Source organism: Ranitomeya imitator, chromosome 1, assembly GCF_032444005.1.
Source record: "Ranitomeya imitator isolate aRanImi1 chromosome 1, aRanImi1.pri, whole genome shotgun sequence".
NCBI lineage: Eukaryota > Metazoa > Chordata > Amphibia > Anura > Dendrobatidae > Ranitomeya > Ranitomeya imitator.
In genome coordinates, this window is record NC_091282.1 from 214,772,064 (window position 1) to 214,792,492 (window position 20,429).

At 45.3% G+C, this 20,429-nt stretch overlaps 1 protein-coding gene across 1 annotated transcript in view; it reads left to right on the top strand.

Annotated features, from left to right (window-relative positions):
- The first annotated feature begins 1,512 nt into the window (after positions 1-1,512).
- PHAX (phosphorylated adaptor for RNA export) overlaps positions 1,513-20,429 on the top strand; it is a 64,650-nt gene continuing 45,733 nt past the window's right edge. Inside the window, exon 1 of the mRNA XM_069753864.1 lies at positions 1,513-1,652. Coding sequence (XP_069609965.1) covers positions 1,536-1,652 — 117 coding nt within the window. The 5' untranslated portion in view covers positions 1,513-1,535. The remainder of the gene's footprint in view (positions 1,653-20,429) is intronic.

The window sequence follows — 20,429 nt, forward strand, 5'->3', positions numbered from 1 at the left end:
ATTGTGAAAAGACAGCTCCAAAGTTTATTCTGCCATCTGCAACGTTTCGGTCCGTGGACCTTTTTCAAGCTTGAAAAAGGTCCACGGACCGAAACGTTGCAGATGGCAGAATAAACTTTGGAGCTGTCTTTTCACAATTGCTGTGGTGCTGTCCTTTTCTTCATGTGCTACCGAGAGGTCTTTATCAGTGGCGTATGACAGCTGCAGCGACGTGAGCAATCAGCGGCGCAGCTGGATGACACCATTCAGCGCCGTGGGAGTGGAAGCTGACGGCTGCTGCGAGGGTGCGCCGTGAAAGGTGTGTGTGTGTGTAGTGATGGAGAAGGCAATGATGGGGGTGAGGTTAACCATGTTTGGCCATTATACTGTACCCAGCATTGTGTGAGGCCATTATACTGTACCCAGCATCGTGTGGTGCCATTATACTGTACAAAGCATCATGTGGGACCATTATACTGTATGGACCATCACGAGGGGGCAAATATACTGTACGCAGCATCATGTGGGGCCATTATACAGTATGGAGCATAATGTGGCCATTATGCAGTATGGAGCATTGTCTGGCCATTATACAGTATGGAGCATCATGTGGAGCCATTATACAGTATGGAGCATCATGTGTGGCCATTATACAGTATGGAGCATCATGTGTGGCCATTATACAGTATGGAGCATCATGTGGGGCCATTATACAGTATGGAGCATCATGTGGGGCCATTATACAGTATGGAGCATCATGTGTTGCCATTATACAGTATGGAGCATCATGTGGGGCCATTATACAGTATGGAGCATCATGTGTTGCCATTATATAGTATGGAGCATCATGTGGGGCCATTATACAGTATGTAGCATCATGTGGGGCCATTATACAGTATGGAGCATCATGTGGGGCCATTATACAGTATGGAGCATCATGTGTGGCCATTATACAGTATGGAGCATCATGTGTGGCCATTATACAGTATGGAGCAGTGTGGCCATATTTTTTTGTTTATAATTATTGTTTATGAAACATTGAGATCAGAAGTGCTAAATGGGTGTGGTTGGGGCGTGACTAGTTGTGAAATGGGTGTGGTCATAGGTGTGGCTTAAAATTTGCCCTCCTTCCCTTCCTCAAAAGTTGGGAGGTATGTATACATACACAATAATTTATTTTCAAGCTAAAACCCTACTGTAATATCATCATTACTACACCTCAATCTTCACTTCTGTCACTGCCCGTTCTGTAATGAGGTGACAGAATGGAGTCTATCAGGAGCTCCTGGCATCCCCTCCTGTCTAGTCCGGTCAGTGCTGAGCTCTAGACTGGAGCTGTTCCTGTGTGGACCCCTTTCCAGCAGGACCGGTCACCACTGCCCTGTCTACAGTGCAGGTGCTGGAAGGAGCCTCACAGGCGCATACGGTCTCTATACACAGCCGTGGCGGAGGGTTCCCCGCTCCTCTATGGCTGATTTCCCGCCTTTTTCTCTTCCGGAAGTGACACGTTCCCCTCCTCGCTGCAATGTGACGTCATTCCGTCTCAGCCGAGTGTCATGGCGCAGGAGAGCACTAGGGGAATGATGGAGGATGAAGAACTAGAAGACGGAGAACTCAGTGGCTCTGACACCGACATGAAGGTGTCCAAACCGGCAGAGAATGCTGCAGGGCCGGTAAGTTCCGGAGCCGTGAGGTGACATTTTGCGAGCTGCATGTATATGTACAGCACAGCGCTATCCTCTGCGGCGGAGCCGTGCTGGGACCTGTAGTGCAGCAGTGTACGGCATTGGAATCTGGTTAGAGCTCAATGGGGAGTACTGGAGCGGCCCAAGATGACCAATCAGATCTTTTGTTTCTTTTGTATTTTGCGCTCGTCCAATGAGGTGACAGATGTGGTTGCTATGGGTAGTTACTACTCTGCCTGCAGTAGTGCACGTCGTGTGAGGAGACTTGTCAGTCCTCTGCCTGTGTGCAGGTGTCCACAGTGTCCTATGTGTATATATATCCGGTCCTCTGCCTGTCTGGGCATACAGCACATGTCCACAGTGTCCTATGTGTATATATATCCGGTCCTCTGCCTGTCTGGGCATACAGCACATGTCCACAGTGTCCTATGTGTATATATCCGGTCCTCTGCCTGTCTGGGCATACAGCACATGTCCACAGTGTCCTATGTGTATATATCCGGTCCTCTGCCTGTCTGCACGTACAGCACATGTCCACAGTGTCCTGTGTATATATCCGGTCCTCTGCCTGTCTGCACGTACAGCACATGTCCACAGTGTCCTATGTGTATATATCCGGCCCTCTGCCTGTCTGCACGTACAGCACATGTCCACAGTGTCCTATGTGTATATATCTGGCCCTCTGCCTGTCTGCACGTACAGCACATGTCCACAGTGTCCTATGTGTATATATATCCGGCCCTCTGCCTGTCTGCACGTACAGCACATGTCCACAGTGTCCTATGTGTATATATCCGGCCCTCTGCCTGTCTGCACGTACAGCACATGTCCACAGTGTCCTATGTGTATATATCCGGCCCTCTGCCTGTCTGCACGTACAGCACATGTCCACAGTGTCCTATGTGTATATATCCGGCCCTCTGCCTGTCTGCACGTACAGCACATGTCCACAGTGTCCTATGTGTATATATCCGGTCCTCTGCCTGTCTGGGCATACAGCACATGTCCACAGTGTCCTATGTGTATATATCCGGTCCTCTGCCTGTCTGGGCATACAGCACATGTCCACAGTGTCCTATGTGTATATATCCGGTCCTCTGCCTGTCTGCACGTACAGCACATGTCCACAGTGTCCTATGTGTATATATCCGGCCCTCTGCCTGTCTGGGCATACAGCACATGTCCACAGTGTCCTATCTGTATATATCCGGTCCTCTGCCTGTCTGGGCATACAGCACATGTCCACAGTGTCCTATGTGTATATATCCGGTCCTCTGCCTGTCTGGGCATACAGCACATGTCCACAGTGTCCTATGTGTATATATCCGGTCCTCTGCCTGTCTGCACGTACAGCACATGTCCACAGTGTCCTATGTGTATATATCCGGTCCTCTGCCTGTCTGCACGTACAGCACATGTCCACAGTGTCCTATGTATATATATCCGGCCCTCTGCCTGTCTGCACGTACAGCACATGTCCACAGTGTCCTATGTGTATATATCCGGTCCTCTGCCTGTCTGGGCATACAGCACATGTCCACAGTGTCCTATGTGTATATATCCGGTCCTCTGCCTGTCTGGGCATACAGCACATGTCCACAGTGTCCTATGTGTATATATCCGGTCCTCTGCCTGTCTGGGCATACAGCACATGTCCACAGTGTCCTATGTGTATATATCCGGTCCTCTGCCTGTCTGGGCATACAGCACATGTCCACAGTGTCCTATGTATATATATCCGGCCCTCTGCCTGTCTGCACGTACAGCACATGTCCACAGTGTCCTATGTGTATATATCCGGCCCTCTGCCTGTCTGCACGTACAGCACATGTCCACAGTGTCCTATGTGTATATATCCGGCCCTCTGCCTGTCTGCACGTACAGCACATGTCCACAGTGTCCCATGTGTATATATCCGGTCCTCTGCCTGTCTGCACGTACAGCACATGTCCACAGTGTCCTGTGTATATATCCGGCCCTCTGCCTGTCTGCACGTACAGCACATGTCCACAGTGTCCCATGTGTATATATCCGGTCCTCTGCCTGTCTGCACGTACAGCACATGTCCACAGTGTCCTGTGTATATATCCGGTCCTCTGCCTGTCTGCACATACAGCACATGTCCACAGTGTCCCATGTGTATATATCCGGTCCTCTGCCTGTCTGCACATACCGCACATGTCCACAGTGTCCTATGTATATATATCCGGCCCTCTGCCTGTCTGCACGTACAGCACATGTCCACAGTGTCCTATGTGTATATATCCGGCCCTCTGCCTGTCTGCACGTACAGCACATGTCCACAGTGTCCTATGTGTATATATCCGGCCCTCTGCCTGTCTGCACGTACAGCACATGTCCACAGTGTCCTATGTGTATATATCCGGTCCTCTGCCTGTCTGCACGTACAGCACATGACCACGGTGCATACTAAAACCCTATGTGGCAAATTCACCTATGCCTATGGTAGATATTTTAGTCGTATTCATCTCTGCCTATTTTAGATTTTTTTTTACCGTTTCATTTTCTTAATTTAGTTTTCCTTTCCACTTCACTCCATTTGAAGCAGAGTAACCAATTTATTTACATATGTATTTATTTGACATAAAGTTGCAATACATGAATGTAGGGGTCAAATTTTTTGGAAACGGAATAACGGTTTTGAGCTCCGTTTTTTTTATTGGAATATGTTCATGTTAGTACAACAACGTTATCTTCCAAGTTTCATTATGATCTTTTTAGGGATTCAGTCGTTATGCGCCATTTTCTGCCATACCTATGCCTAGTGTGTTATCACGGTTGGAAACGGAAAAACGGTTTTGAGCTCCGTTTTTTTTATTGGAATATGTTCATATTAGTACAACAACGTTATCTTCCAAGTTTCATTAAGATCTTTTTAGGGATTCAGTCGTTATGCGCCATTTTCTGCCATACCTATGCCTACAGTGTTATCATGGTTGGAAACGGAAAAACGGTTTTGAGCTCCGTTTTTTTTATTGGAATATGTTCATATTAGTACAACAACGTTATCTTCCAAGTTTCATTAAGATCTTTTTAGGGATTCAGTCGTTATGCGCCATATTCTGCCATACCTATTCCTATGGTAGTTTTTTTTCTAAAGTTGAATTTTTTGAATCTATTTTTTCTTTCCACTTCACTATTTAAAAATAAATTAGCGGAGGTTAAACTTTAATTGCGTTTTCCACAAGGCAAACCCATACATTTCTATATAGTAACTTTACATTTGAAATAAACACTGAATCCCTAAGAAGATCTTGATGAAACTTTGAAAATAAGTTTGTCATTAATATGAACTTTTTCCAGCAAGAAAAACAAAGCTTAAAAATGTAATTCTGTTTTCAACAATGTTAATTCATACATTCCTATATAATAACTTTACATTTCAAATAAACAGTGAATCCCTAAGTATATCTTTATCGAAAATGTTTGCCTTAAGGTACCTTCACACACAACGATATCGTTAAGGATATCGTTGCAACGTCACGCTTTTTGTGACGTAACAACGATCCCGCTAACGATCTCGTTATGTGTGACAGCGACCAACGATCAGGCCCCTGCTGGGAGATCGTTGGTCGTGGGGAATGATCAGGACCTTTTTTTTGGTCGCTGATCACCCGCTGTCATCGCTGGATCGGCGTGTGTGACGCCGATCTAGCGATGTGTTCACCTGTAACCAGGGTAAATATCGGGTTACTAAGCGCAGGGCCGCTATGGGGGCCAGAAAAATACGGATTACACACAGACCAGCAGTGTGACTTGTGAGAAATACGCAGCGGTGTTCTATAGAAAAGCCGGCAATTCAGTGCGCTGTACAGTAAAATCACACTGACAGGTTAGAATAGAATAGCTAAGATAAATGTCTACACATAGTATGTGTGTGTGTATATGTGTATACACACACACACACACACACACACACACACACACACACACACACACACACACACACACACACACACACACACACACACACACACATATACACACACATATACACACACACTAGATGGTGGCCCGATTCTAACGCATCGGGTATTCTAAAATATGCATGTCCACGTAGTATATTGCCCAGCCACGTACTATATTGCCCAGCCATGTAGTATATTGCCCAGTCACGTAGTATATTGCCCAGTCACGTAGTATATTGCCCAGTCACGTAGTATATTGCCCAGTCACGTAGTATATTGCCCAGTCACGTAGTATATTGCCCAGTCACGTAGTATATTGCCCAGTCACGTAGTATATTGCCCAGTCACGTAGTATATTGCCTAGCCACGTAGTATATTGCCCAGCCAGGTTTGTCACATTTAAAAAAATAAAAATATACTCATCTTTCTGAGGGCCCCTTGTAGTCCACGGCAGCTTCCGGTCCCAGGGTTGGTATGAGCGCAGGACCTGTGATGACGTTGTGGTCACAGGCAATATACTACGTGGGCTGGGCAATATAGTAGGTGGCTGGCCAATATAGTACGTGGGCTGGCCAATATACTACGTGACTGGGCAATATACTACGTGGCTGGGCAAAATACTACGTGGCTGGGCAGTATACTACGTGGGCTGGGCAATATACTACGTGGAGACACAAAAGAGAATAGTAAAACCAAAAACACTCAGTTTGAAAAAATGTTGCAGTAATCCGCAAGTGCTAGTAAAAGATGTAAAAAACAGGGTATTTGGTTGATACGTTTTTTGCAAAAAATGTATACTAAGCTGCTCTACCAATCTTCACGGTATACCCTTATCAGAGCAGTCCTAATTAATGTATGCAATCCCTATCTGATGTATTTAAAAACCTGATCATCTGTATATAACCTGTGTGAACAGGGTTCAGAGAGGAAAAATCCATGTGTGCATACAGGGTAGAACAGCTTTTGTGCAGATAGCCCAAGAGGAGTGGTGGAACTCCCCAGTCTTGTAGACACAAGAGAACAATTATGGAAACAGGAACACATGGGCTACTTGCACAGTGAACAAGTCTGTATGATCATGTTCACACACCACCAAGAAACCTGAAGACACAAAAGAGAATAGTAAAGCCAAAAACACTCAGTTTGAAAAAATGTTGCAGTAATCCGCAAGTTAAAAACCTGATCATCTGTATATAACCTGTGTGAACAGGGTTCAGAGAGGAAAAATCCATGTGTGCATACAGGGTAGAACAGCTTTTGTTCACACAGGTTATATACAGATGATCAGGTTTTTAAATACATCAGATAGGGATTGCATACATTAGTTAGGACTGCTCTGATAAGGGTATACCGTGAAGATTGGTAGAGCAGCTTAGTATACATTTTTTGCAAAAAACGTATCAACCAAATACCCTGTTTTTTACATCTTTTACTAGCACTTGCGGATTACTGCAACATTTTTTCAAACTGAGTGTTTTTGGTTTTACTATTCTCTTTTGTGTCTTCAGGTTTCTTGGTGGTGTGTGAACATGATCATACAGACTTGTTCACTGTGCAAGTAGCCCATGTGTTCCTGTTTCCATAATTGTTCTCTTGTGTCTACAAGACTGGGGAGTTCCACCACTCCTCTTGGGCTATCTGCACAAAAGCTGTTCTACCCTGTATGCACACATGGATTTTTCCTCTCTGAACCCTGTTCACACAGGTTATATACAGATGATCAGGTTTTTAAATACATCAGATAGGGATTGCATACATTAGTTAGGACTGCTCTGATAAGGGTATACCGTGAAGATTGGTAGAGCAGCTTAGTATACATTTTTTGCAAAAAACGTATCAACCAAATACCCTGTTTTTTACATCTTTTACTAGCACTTGCGGATTACTGCAACATTTTTTCAAACTGAGTGTTTTTGGTTTTACTATTCTCTTTTGTGTCTTCAGGTTTCTTGGTGGTGTGTGAACATGATCATACAGACTTGTTCACTGTGCAAGTAGCCCATGTGTTCCTGTTTCCATAATTGTTCTCTTGTGTCTACAAGACTGGGGAGTTCCACCACTCCTCTTGGGCTATCTGCACAAAAGCTGTTCTACCCTGTATGCACACATGGATTTTTCCTCTCTGAACCCTGTTCACACAGGTTATATACAGATGATCAGGTTTTTAAATACATCAGATAGGGATTGCATACATTAGTTAGGACTGCTCTGATAAGGGTATACCGTGAAGATTGGTAGAGCAGCTTAGTATACATTTTTTGCAAAAAACGTATCAACCAAATACCCTGTTTTTTACATCTTTTACTAGCACTTGCGGATTACTGCAACATTTTTTCAAACTGAGTGTTTTTGGTTTTACTATTCTCTTTTGTGTCTTCAGGTTTCTTGGTGGTGTGTGAACATGATCATACAGACTTGTTCACTGTGCAAGTAGCCCATGTGTTCCTGTTTCCAATATACTACGTGGGCTGGCCAATATACTACGTGACTGGGCAATATACTACGTGACTGGGCAATATACTACATCGCTGGGCAATATACTACGTGAGCTGGCCAATATACTACGTGACTGGGCAAAATACTACGTGGGCTGGGCAAAATACTACGTGGGCTGGGCAATATACTACATGGCTGGGCAATATACTACGTGGGCTGGGCAATATACTACGTGGGCTGGGCAATATACTACGTGGCTGGGCAATATACTACGTGGCTGGGCAATATACTACGTGACTGGGCAATATACTACGTGGACATGCATATTCTAGAATACCCAATGCGTTAGAATCGGGCCACCATCTAGTATATCTACATATATATATATATATATATATATGCCTATTCTATGTGTACACATTTATTCCACCTATTCTACTGTAAGCTGTCAGTGTGATTTTACTGTACACCGCACTGAATTTCCGGCTTTTCTCTCTAACACCGCTGCGTATTTCTCGCAAGTCACACTGTTGGTCCGTGTGTAATCCGTATTTTTCTGGCCCCCATAGACTTTCATTAGTGGATTTTTTGCGCAATACGGTGACAAACGCAGCATACTGCAATTTTCTATGGCCGTAGAAGACCTTATAATACGGATCAGTAAAACACGGCTGATAGGAGCTGGGCCATAGAGAAGCATTGTACCGTATGCAATCCGTATTTTATGAACCACTCATACGTCCGTAAAACTCGCAGGTGTGAGGTCGGCCTTAGGCAAAAATTTTCGATAAAGATATACTTAGGGATTCAGTGTTTATTTCAAATGTAAAGTTACTATATAGCAATGTATGGGTTTGCCTTGTTGAAAACGCAATTAAAGTTTAACCTCCGCTAATTTATTTTTAAATAGTGAAGTGGAAAGAAAAAATAGATTAAAAACATTCAACTTTAGAAAAAAAACTACCATAGGCATAGGTATGGCAGAATATGGCGCATAACGACTGAATCCCTAAAAAGATCCTAATGAAACTTGGAAGATAACGTTGTTGTACTAATATGAACTAATTCCAATAAAAAAAACGGAGCTCAAAACTGTTTTTCCGTTTCCAACCGTGATAACACACTAGGCATAGGTATGACAGAAAATGGCGCATAACGACTGAATCCCTAAAAAGATCTTAATGAAACTTGGAAGATAACGTTGTTGTACTAATATGAACATATTCCAATAAAAAAAAACGGAGCTCAAAACCGTTTTTCCGTTTCCAACCGTGATAACACACTAGGCATAGGTATGGCAGAAAATGGCGCATAACGACTGAATCCCTAAAAAGATCTTAATGAAACTTGGAAGATAACGTTGTTGTACTAATATGAACATATTCCAATAAAAAAAACGGAGCTCAAAACCGTTTTTCCGTTTCCAACCGTGATAACACACTAGGCATAGGTATGGCAGAAAATGGCGCATAACGACTGAATCCCTAAAAAGATCTTAATGAAACTTGGAAGATAATGTTGTTGTACTAATATGAACTAATTCCAATAAAAAAAACGGAGCTCAAAACCGTTTTTCCGTTTCCTACCGTGATAACACACTAGGCATAGGTATGGCAGAAAATGGCGCATAAAGACTGAATCCCTAAAATGATCTTAATGAAACTTGGAAGATAACGTCATTGTATTAATATGAACTAATTCCAATAAAAAAAACGGAGCTCAAAACCGTTTTTCCGTTTCCAACCGTGATAACACACTAGGCATAGGTATGGCAGAAAATGGCGCATAACGACTGAATCCCTAAAAAGATCTTAATGAAACTTGGAAGATAATGTTGTTGTACTAATATGAACTAATTCCAATAAAAAAAACGGAGCTCAAAACCGTTTTTCCGTTTCCTACCGTGATAACACACTAGGCATAGGTATGGCAGAAAATGGCGCATAAAGACTGAATCCCTAAAATGATCTTAATGAAACTTGGAAGATAATGTCATTGTATTAATATGAACTAATTCCAATAAAAAAAACGGAGCTCAAAATCGTTTTTCCGTTTCCAACCGTGATAACACTGTAGGCATAGCAGAATATGGGGCATAAAGACTGAATCCCTAAAATGATCTTAATGAAACTTGGAAGATAACGTTGTTGTACTAATATGAACTTATTCCAATAAAAAAAACGGAGCTTAAAACCGTTATTCGTAATTCTTACCAAAGTGATGATGGGAGAGCCTGGTGTTGCAGCTTGACTTCAGTAAGGTACAGTCACACATAGCGACGCTGCAGCGATATAGACAACGAGCCGATCACTGGAGCGTCGCTGTTTGTCGCTGTAGAGACGTCAAACAGAACGATGCAGGAGCGATCCAGTGACGTAACGGCGACTCGCTTATTGTTCTCGCTCCATGTAAAACGTTGCTGGCGTAGTTGTTTTTGATGTCAAACATGACGATACGCGCCGATCTAGCGACCAAATGAAGTTCCGGACTTCTAGCTCCGACCAGCGATGGCACAGCGGGATCCAGATCACTGCTGCGTGTCAAACACAACGAGATCGCTATCCAGGACACTGCAACCTCACAGATCGCTGTCGTTCTCGTTGCAAAGTTGCTGAGTGTGACGGTACCTTAAGATATGCCCCAGCTAGCATGTCCACTTACTCTGCATTCTGTGGTTGCTGGGTACTGGATGTGTGAGAGGAGGGTTTATAAACTATCTAAAGGTAAACAATATTAGGCTAGGTTCTCATTGCGTCAGGGCAATCCGTTTAGCGCTAAGCGCTAGTGGATTGCGCTAACGCAATGTCTTTTTAGGGGTCGCGTTAAATGTCCCCGCTAGCGCTAGCTGCAAGCAGCGTCTGAGGCGCGCCACAAAAGAACGGCACATCGCTAGCGCGTGCCGAAAATGGCACGCACTAGCAATGCGCTTTAACATTGCTGGCAATGGGAGCGTTAACGGACACGTTGCACGGCGTTAATTTCGCCGTGCAACGATGTCTGTTAGCGCTCACCCGAAAACGAAATGAGAACCTAGCCTTAATATTATCTCACTCAAAACATCCCCCTCCCTCTCTCAGTTCAAGTACACAGAGAAGGGAGTTGTAAGGCTATGTGCACACGTTCCGTATTTTTCGCGGTTTTTTTCTATAAAAATGCGATAAAAACGTGAAAAAAACGCTTACATATGGTTCCCAATCATTTCAATGTAATCCGCAAAACTTGTGCAAATGTTGCGATTTTTTTTTCCGCGAAAAAAAACAAATCGCGGAAAAAAAAGCAACATGTTCATTAATTCTGCGGAATCGCTGATTTCCCGCACACTGTAAAAAATCTACCATAGGTATAGACTAATATGACTAAAAAAATCTACCTTAGGCAAAATCTACCATAGGCATAGGTATAGACAAATGACACATAGGGTTTTAGTATTTTCCCATGTCCACAGTGTCCTATGTGTATATATCCGGTCCTCTGCCTGTCTGCACGTACAGCACATGTCCACAGTGTCCTGTGTATATATCCGGTCCTCTGCCTGTCTGCACATACAGCACATGTCCACAGTGTCCTATGTGTATATATCCGGTCCTCTGCCTGTCTGCACGTACAGCACATGTCCACAGTGTCCTATGTGTATATATCCGGTCCTCTGCCTGTCTGCACGTACAGCACATGTCCACAGTGTCCTGTGTATATATCCGGTCCTCTGCCTGTCTGCACGTACAGCACATGTCCACAGTGTCCTATGTGTATATATCCGGCCCTCTGCCTGTCTGCACGTACAGCACATGTCCACAGTGTCCTATGTGTATATATCCGGTCCTCTGCCTGTCTGCACGTACAGCACATGTCCACAGTGTCCTGTGTATATATACGGTCCTCTGCCTGTCTGCACGTACAGCACATGTCCACAGTGTCCTGTGTATATATCCGGTCCTCTGCCTGTCTGCACGTACAGCACATGTCCACAGTGTCCTATGTGTATATATCCGGTCCTCTGCCTGTCTGCACGTACAGCACATGTCCACAGTGTCCTATGTGTATATATCCGGCCCTCTGCCTGTCTGCACGTACAGCACATGTCCACAGTGTCCTATGTGTATATATCCGGTCCTCTGCCTGTCTGCACGTACAGCACATGTCCACAGTGTCCTATGTGTATATATCCGGTCCTCTGCCTGTCTGCACGTACAGCACATGTCCACAGTGTCCTATGTGTATATATCCGGTCCTCTGCCTGTCTGCACGTACAGCACATGTCCACAGTGTCCTATGTGTATATATCCGGCCCTCTGCCTGTCTGCACGTACAGCACATGTCCACAGTGTCCTATGTGTATATATCCGGTCCTCTGCCTGTCTGCACGTACAGCACATGTCCACAGTGTCCTATGTGTATATATCCGGTCCTCTGCCTGTCTGCACGTACAGCACATGTCCACAGTGTCCTATGTGTATATATCCGGTCCTCTGCCTGTCTGCACGTACAGCACATGTCCACAGTGTCCTATGTGTATATATCCGGCCCTCTGCCTGTCTGCACGTACAGCACATGTCCACAGTGTCCTATGTGTATATATCCGGCCCTCTGCCTGTCTGCACGTACAGCACATGTCCACAGTGTCCTATGTGTATATATCCGGTCCTCTGCCTGTCTGCACGTACAGCACATGTCCACAGTGTCCTATGTGTATATATCCGGCCCTCTGCCTGTCTGGGCATACAGCACATGTCCACAGTGTCCTATGTGTATATATCCGGCCCTCTGCCTGTCTGCACGTACAGCACATGTCCACAGTGTCCTATGTGTATATATCCGGTCCTCTGCCTGTCTGCAGATACCGCACATGTCCACAGTGTCCTATGTGTATATATCCGGCCCTCTGCCTGTCTGCACGTACAGCACATGTCCACAGTGTCCTATGTGTATATATCCGGTCCTCTGCCTGTCTGCACGTACAGCACATGTCCACAGTGTCCTGTGTATATATCCGGTCCTCTGCCTGTCTGCACGTACAGCACATGTCCACAGTGTCCTATGTGTATATATCCGGCCCTCTGCCTGTCTGCACGTACAGCACATGTCCACAGTGTCCTATGTGTATATATCCGGTCCTCTGCCTGTCTGCACGTACAGCACATGTCCACAGTGTCCTGTGTATATATACGGTCCTCTGCCTGTCTGCACGTACAGCACATGTCCACAGTGTCCTGTGTATATATCCGGTCCTCTGCCTGTCTGCACGTACAGCACATGTCCACAGTGTCCTATGTGTATATATCCGGTCCTCTGCCTGTCTGCACGTACAGCACATGTCCACAGTGTCCTATGTGTATATATCCGGCCCTCTGCCTGTCTGCACGTACAGCACATGTCCACAGTGTCCTATGTGTATATATCCGGTCCTCTGCCTGTCTGCACGTACAGCACATGTCCACAGTGTCCTATGTGTATATATCCGGTCCTCTGCCTGTCTGCACGTACAGCACATGTCCACAGTGTCCTATGTGTATATATCCGGTCCTCTGCCTGTCTGCACGTACAGCACATGTCCACAGTGTCCTATGTGTATATATCCGGCCCTCTGCCTGTCTGCACGTACAGCACATGTCCACAGTGTCCTATGTGTATATATCCGGTCCTCTGCCTGTCTGCACGTACAGCACATGTCCACAGTGTCCTATGTGTATATATCCGGTCCTCTGCCTGTCTGCACGTACAGCACATGTCCACAGTGTCCTATGTGTATATATCCGGTCCTCTGCCTGTCTGCACGTACAGCACATGTCCACAGTGTCCTATGTGTATATATCCGGCCCTCTGCCTGTCTGCACGTACAGCACATGTCCACAGTGTCCTATGTGTATATATCCGGCCCTCTGCCTGTCTGCACGTACAGCACATGTCCACAGTGTCCTATGTGTATATATCCGGTCCTCTGCCTGTCTGCACGTACAGCACATGTCCACAGTGTCCTATGTGTATATATCCGGCCCTCTGCCTGTCTGGGCATACAGCACATGTCCACAGTGTCCTATGTGTATATATCCGGCCCTCTGCCTGTCTGCACGTACAGCACATGTCCACAGTGTCCTATGTGTATATATCCGGTCCTCTGCCTGTCTGCAGATACCGCACATGTCCACAGTGTCCTATGTGTATATATCCGGCCCTCTGCCTGTCTGCACGTACAGCACATGTCCACAGTGTCCTATGTGTATATATCCGGCCCTCTGCCTGTCTGCACGTACAGCACATGTCCACAGTGTCCTATGTGTATATATCCGGCCCTCTGCCTGTCTGCACGTACAGCACATGTCCACAGTGTCCTATGTGTATATATCCGGTCCTCTGCCTGTCTGCACGTACAGCACATGTCCACAGTGTCCTATGTGTATATATCCGGTCCTCTGCCTGTCTGCACGTACAGCACATGTCCACAGTGTCCTATGTGTATATATCCGGTCCTCTGCCTGTCTGCACGTACAGCACATGTCCACAGTGTCCTATGTGTATATATCCGGCCCTCTGCCTGTCTGCACGTACAGCACATGTCCACAGTGTCCTATGTGTATATATCCGGCCCTCTGCCTGTCTGGGCATACAGCACATGTCCACAGTGTCCTATGTGTATATATCCGGCCCTCTGCCTGTCTGCACGTACAGCACATGTCCACAGTGTCCTATGTGTATATATCCGGCCCTCTGCCTGTCTGCACGTACAGCACATGTCCACAGTGTCCTATGTGTATATATCCGGTCCTCTGCCTGTGTGCACATACCGCACATGTCCACAGTGTCCTGTGTATGTACAGTATATATATCCGGCCCTTTGCTGCACATACAGCATGATACAGCTGTATACAGTGTTAATGAGCTGTATGCTCTGGGCTCCTTCATTAATAGTTCTTATTCTCACAGCAGTGTAATATGGAGGAAACCCCACACCAGACCCATCATGAGAAATGTCAGTCTTTTCCACTCAGTGACTGTTCACCAGTGGGTACCCATGCCCTCAATTTCCCAAGACATTTTGGGATTAGTTTCCCGACAGCTTGAGAGCTAGAGATTGTATGTGGAAGCCATCACGCCGTGTTCACTATACATCGGACCCCGACATCACTCTGAGGACCCCATTAACTAGTCGCGAGGTTTGTTGCGGTTCTCGCTTTCCTGACAGGATGAAATTAGTATACAAATTTCTTCTGTTGTATAGCTGACACAATGGGCCCGATTCATCACTTGCTAAATATTGTAGTCACTTTTCTGTCTTTGTCTTGTGGGGCTCTTTGGCAATTTTTTTGCCAAATTAAAATGGGACACTTGGTCTTGGCGCCAAGTAAAAAGAAAAATACTTTTTTCCTTTTTTTTTTTTTTCAACAATTTTTTAAGACTTCTTAACATCAGAAGTAGAAAATTATTTTAAGAAGTTGCTTAACTGTACCAAAATAAAAAACTTCTTCAAAAACTTACTCGGGTGGGGGTTTGTGTGTGTGTATGCGACTGGAGTTGAGTGCGCTAAAAAAGCATTTCGGGAATCTGTCTAAAATATCTGGATAAGTAAAGCGAAATAATAAATACTTAAACAGACAACTTAAAAAGTGTAAATAAAAAGGTGCAAATACTGATAAAAAGAGCAGATTACTCCAGAAATGTGGAAAATAAGCAATCGTGAATTGGGGCCATTGCCTTTTGCTATTTTCTCCTTGATCCCTGAGCTTTAGGTCTATATAATGAAGAGAATAGATAGATATTCTTTTTATTTTACTCAGCTATATAGCACCATTAATTCCACATCGCTTTACAGACATCATTACTGTCCCCATTGGGGATCACAATATACACTTCCTATCAGTATGTCTTTGGAGTATTGGAGGAAATCTGAGAACCCAGAGGAAACCAATGCAAACACGGGGAGAACATATAAATTCCTTGAAGCTGTTGTCCTTGGTTGGATTTAAACCCGGGACCCCAGCGCTGCAAAGCAACAGTGCTAACCACTGAGCCACTGTTCCATTGCCCCAAATTCATCATTTGCAGGCTTTTTTTTTTTTTTTATAAATCACTCTTCTTGTTTCTCTTGTGGTATTAGTTTGGCGCTAAATTCATCAATATGGCAAATGCGATTCATGAATTTGGCGCAAAGTAAAAAAAAAAATTGGCTTTCTTCCTGTCTTCGTTCTGGCACATTGGTGTCAAGTAATCCAAAGGAAGATGAACAGCGCTCCAGCCGGGTGTCTTGGTATCAAAAAGGAAACTTTATTGGTCCATGTAAAAGCAACGTTTCGACCAGTATCCTGGTCTTTTTCAAGCATGTAACACAGTACAAAGTGTCGGCTTAAATGGTGTGGATACCACACAGGGCACCAATCACCAACCAGCCACTAATTACATATATAAATACAAAAAGTAACATCAATCAAACCCTATATGATTCATTAAAATAGATACATACAATGTCTGCAGCTTTAGAAACAAAGAAAATCAAAACTCAAAAGCATATAACATGATATTGCTGCATTGTTTATATTTCGTCCAGCCAATAAGGTTCAGGCATACCCGTAGTCACGGCTACAAGGCTCCAATGAAACAGTCCTTGCAGCGATCTTCTTGTCCAATCCGGATCAATTCTGCAGTGGGCGCCAAAATTCAACCAGCCTATCAAACCCCATCATGCTTCCAAGTATATCCCAGATAACCAATCAGGCAAACACTTATATCATATACCATGACTACATCACAATCCTGCGACTCACTGCGGCAAGCCACCTGGCCGCAGAGGACTCAGAAGCAACCTGGTAAGTATAACTGTGCGTCATGGCAACAGCCCGCCCACCTCACGTGATCACACAACAGGGTCCGCCCCACGGTGACGCAACCATCCCTCCCCCATGCACAGGAGAAGCCGTGGATACGCGCAGATGCAGCACCGCCGGAAACCGCCGCATCGTAAACCACGATACAAGCAGATCCAGCGGCACAGTGAGATGCCACGCCCCCCTTCAGCCCCCATGCAAGGAGGACGCCGGCGCGTCAGTCAGGACGTCCCAGATGCGACGTCACAGTCGGCTAGCCAGATGCCAATACACAGGCGCCCACAACCATTGGATCTGCGCAGCCACGGCCACAACGGGTTGCCAAGGGAACCTAAATAAATGTAAATAGATACAATTAACCATCTATAAGGTGTGACTCAAGAAAAAACATGTAAGATCTAGCTGATATAGCATAGGTACGCAATACTTTATCTAAGAAAATCACTGTCTGATTAAATAGAGAGCCCCTCCCCGACACAATAGGCCTTCCGGGGGGGTTTTCCAGATCCTTATGAATTTTCGGTAGTATATATATCACCGGTATCACTGGTGCATCAACGATCAAAAATTCTGACAACTTGTGGTCAATGAGTCCCATGGCTAGGGAGTCACTGACCACAAGTTGTAATTCCTTCTGAAAACGAGTAGTGGGATTACTTGGTAGTTTCTCATAAACACATCGATCCCCCAGTCGCCGCAAGATCTCTGCTTTGTATTTTACACTGTCCATAACGACAACCGCCCCGCCTTTATTGGCCTGTTTAATGGTCAACAAAGTATTTTCTTGACAATAAACACTGTCAATCAATTACGCTTTAGGGTAATAGATAGTGTTCCGGTTCTGAGGAGAGGTGGGGATAGATTATCGTTGCTTAGGAAGAAAGAAATGAGATGTATTTACTCATTGGGGACTTTACAACCTGGAGGCCTTAATTTAGACTTTAACTTACAGGTCTGCATTCCTAGGTAATATTTTCTTTTACATGGTTTACTGTTCTCTCTCCCCTTGGTTATGGCATTATTCATCGGTATATTGTTTTTATAGTGTTTTTGTCGTTTTTTATTGTTTTTAGCGATTGATTATACAATGTCTTTTTCCGTCCTTAGGTAGTGTTACTCTATTGATCTATTTGATCAAAATGGATGCTTCCATGTTTTTTCTTGAGTCACACCTTATAGATGGTTAATTGTATCTATTTATATTTATTTAGGTTCCCTTGGCAACCCGTTGTGGCCGTGGCTGCGCAGATCCAATGGTTGTGGGCGCCTGTGTATTGGCATCTGGCTAGCCGACTCTGTGACGTCGCATCTGGGACGTCCTGACTGTGACGCGCCGGCGTCCTCCTTGCATGGGGGCTGAAGGGGGGCGTGGCATCTCACTGTGCCGCTGGATCTGCTTGTATCGTGGTTTACGATGCGGCGGTTTCCGGCGGTGCTGCATCTGCGCGTATCCACGGCTTCTCCTGTGCATGGGGGAGGGATGGTTGCGTCACCGTGGGGCGGACCCGGTTGTGTGATCACGTGAGGTGGGCGGGCTGTTGCCATGACGCACAGTTATACTTACCAGGTTGCTTCTGAGTCCTCTGCGGCCAGGTGGCTTGCCGCAGTGAGTCGCAGGATTGTGATGTAGTCATGGTATATGATATAAGTGTTTGCCTGATTGGTTATCTGGGATATACTTGGAAGCATGATGGGGTTTGATAGGCTGGTTGAATTTTGGCGCCCACTGCAGAATTGATCCGGATTGGACAAGAAGATCGCTGCAAGGACTGTTTCATTGGAGCCTTGTAGCCGTGACTACGGGTATGCCTGAACCTTATTGGCTGGACGAAATATAAACAATGCAGCAATATCATGTTATATGCTTTTGAGTTTTGATTTTCTTTGTTTCTAAAGCTGCAGACATTGTATGTATCTATTTTAATGAATCATATAGGGTTTGATTGATGTTACTTTTTGTATTTATATATGTAATTAGTGGCTGGTTGGTGATTGGTGCCCTGTGTGGTATCCACACCATTTAAGCCGACACTTTGTACTGTGTTACATGCTTGAAAAAGACCAGGATACTGGTCGAAACGTTGCTTTTACATGGACCAATAAAGTTTCCTTTTTGATACCAAGACACCCAGCTGGAGCGCTGTTCATCTTCCTTTGGATTATTGTATATATCCAGGTGGGTTCCCTGGACAAGGAACGAGCGCCCGTTTGTGTGAGTGCTGTCAGCCCGATTTCTTTTTTTCTACTACATTGGTGTCAAGTGTCACAAAATGTGTACCAAGTTTTGTGACAATTTAAAAAGTGACAATTTAAAAAGTCACAATTGATCAGGATTAAAGATGTGGATTTTGGGGGGAAAAAAAGCAAGCACAGATACGTAAAATAGACTTGGAAAAAGCCCAAATAGAACAATGAATTTGGGTATCAAAGAGGCACAAAGGCAATGATGAATAGGGTCCTTAAAGGGCCACTGTCACCCCCCTCCAGCCGTTATAAACTAAAAGAGCCACCTTGTGCAGCAGTAATGCTGCATTCTAACAAGGTGGCTCTTTTAGTTTTGTGTTCATGTATTACTAAAATAAAGCGTTTTGAAACTTTTCAAAAATACCTGTCTTTGTCCATGGAGGCGGGTCTGAAGCCTCCTCTGTGAAGCGCCCAACTGCCGTCAGTCATCTCTTCTGGGGCGATGGTCGCCTCCCCCTGCGTGCTGTTTTCTTCTGAAATCCGGCGCCTGCGCTGTGCGTGCCTGCCTGGGGCAGGCGCAGTGAGAATTGGCCGTTATAGCTCTCAGATGCCGGGGTTCCTGGCTGTGCGGGCAGTGCGGCAACCCTGTTACTGAATCCCCGCCCCACACTGTTATGCATTATGCACAGTGCGGGGCTGGGATTCCTGGGCAGATTCCTGCACAGACCGACGCTGGAAGGCGGGGAACCCGGGGGAGCGTCTGACAAGCGCAGTGCGCATGCCCAGGAATCCCAGCCCCGCACTGTGCATAATGCATAACACAGTGCGGGGCGCGGATTCAGTAACAGGGTGGCCGCACTGCCCGCACAGGCGCAGGCAGGAACCCGGCATCTGAGATCTATGACGGCCAATTCTCACTGCGCCTGCCCCAGGCAGGCACGCACAGCACAGGCGCGGATTTCAGAAGAAAACAGCGCGCAGGGGGTGGCGACCATCGCCCCAGAAGAGATGAGTGACGGCAGTTGGGCGCTTCACAGAGGAGGCTTCAGACCCGCCTCCATGGACAAAGACCGGTATTTTTGAAAAGTATTAAAACGCTTTATTTTAGTAATACATGAACACAAAACTAAAAGAGCCACCTTGTTAGAATGCAGCATTACTGCTGCACAAGGTGGCTCTTTTAGTTTATAACAGCTGGAGGGGGGTGACAGTGGCCCTTTAAAGTCAAATCTGCTACATATTGATGCTGCTCTTATTATCCTAAACTTCAAGAGGTCATGTCACTTGTTAAGAATAAATTACTTGGATGCCTTGTAAAAATCCCTCATCTTCTCTGATTCTGCACCTTTTTTTTCCATTTTACACTTTGTCACGCCATTACAGAGATTCGCTTTTATATTTTC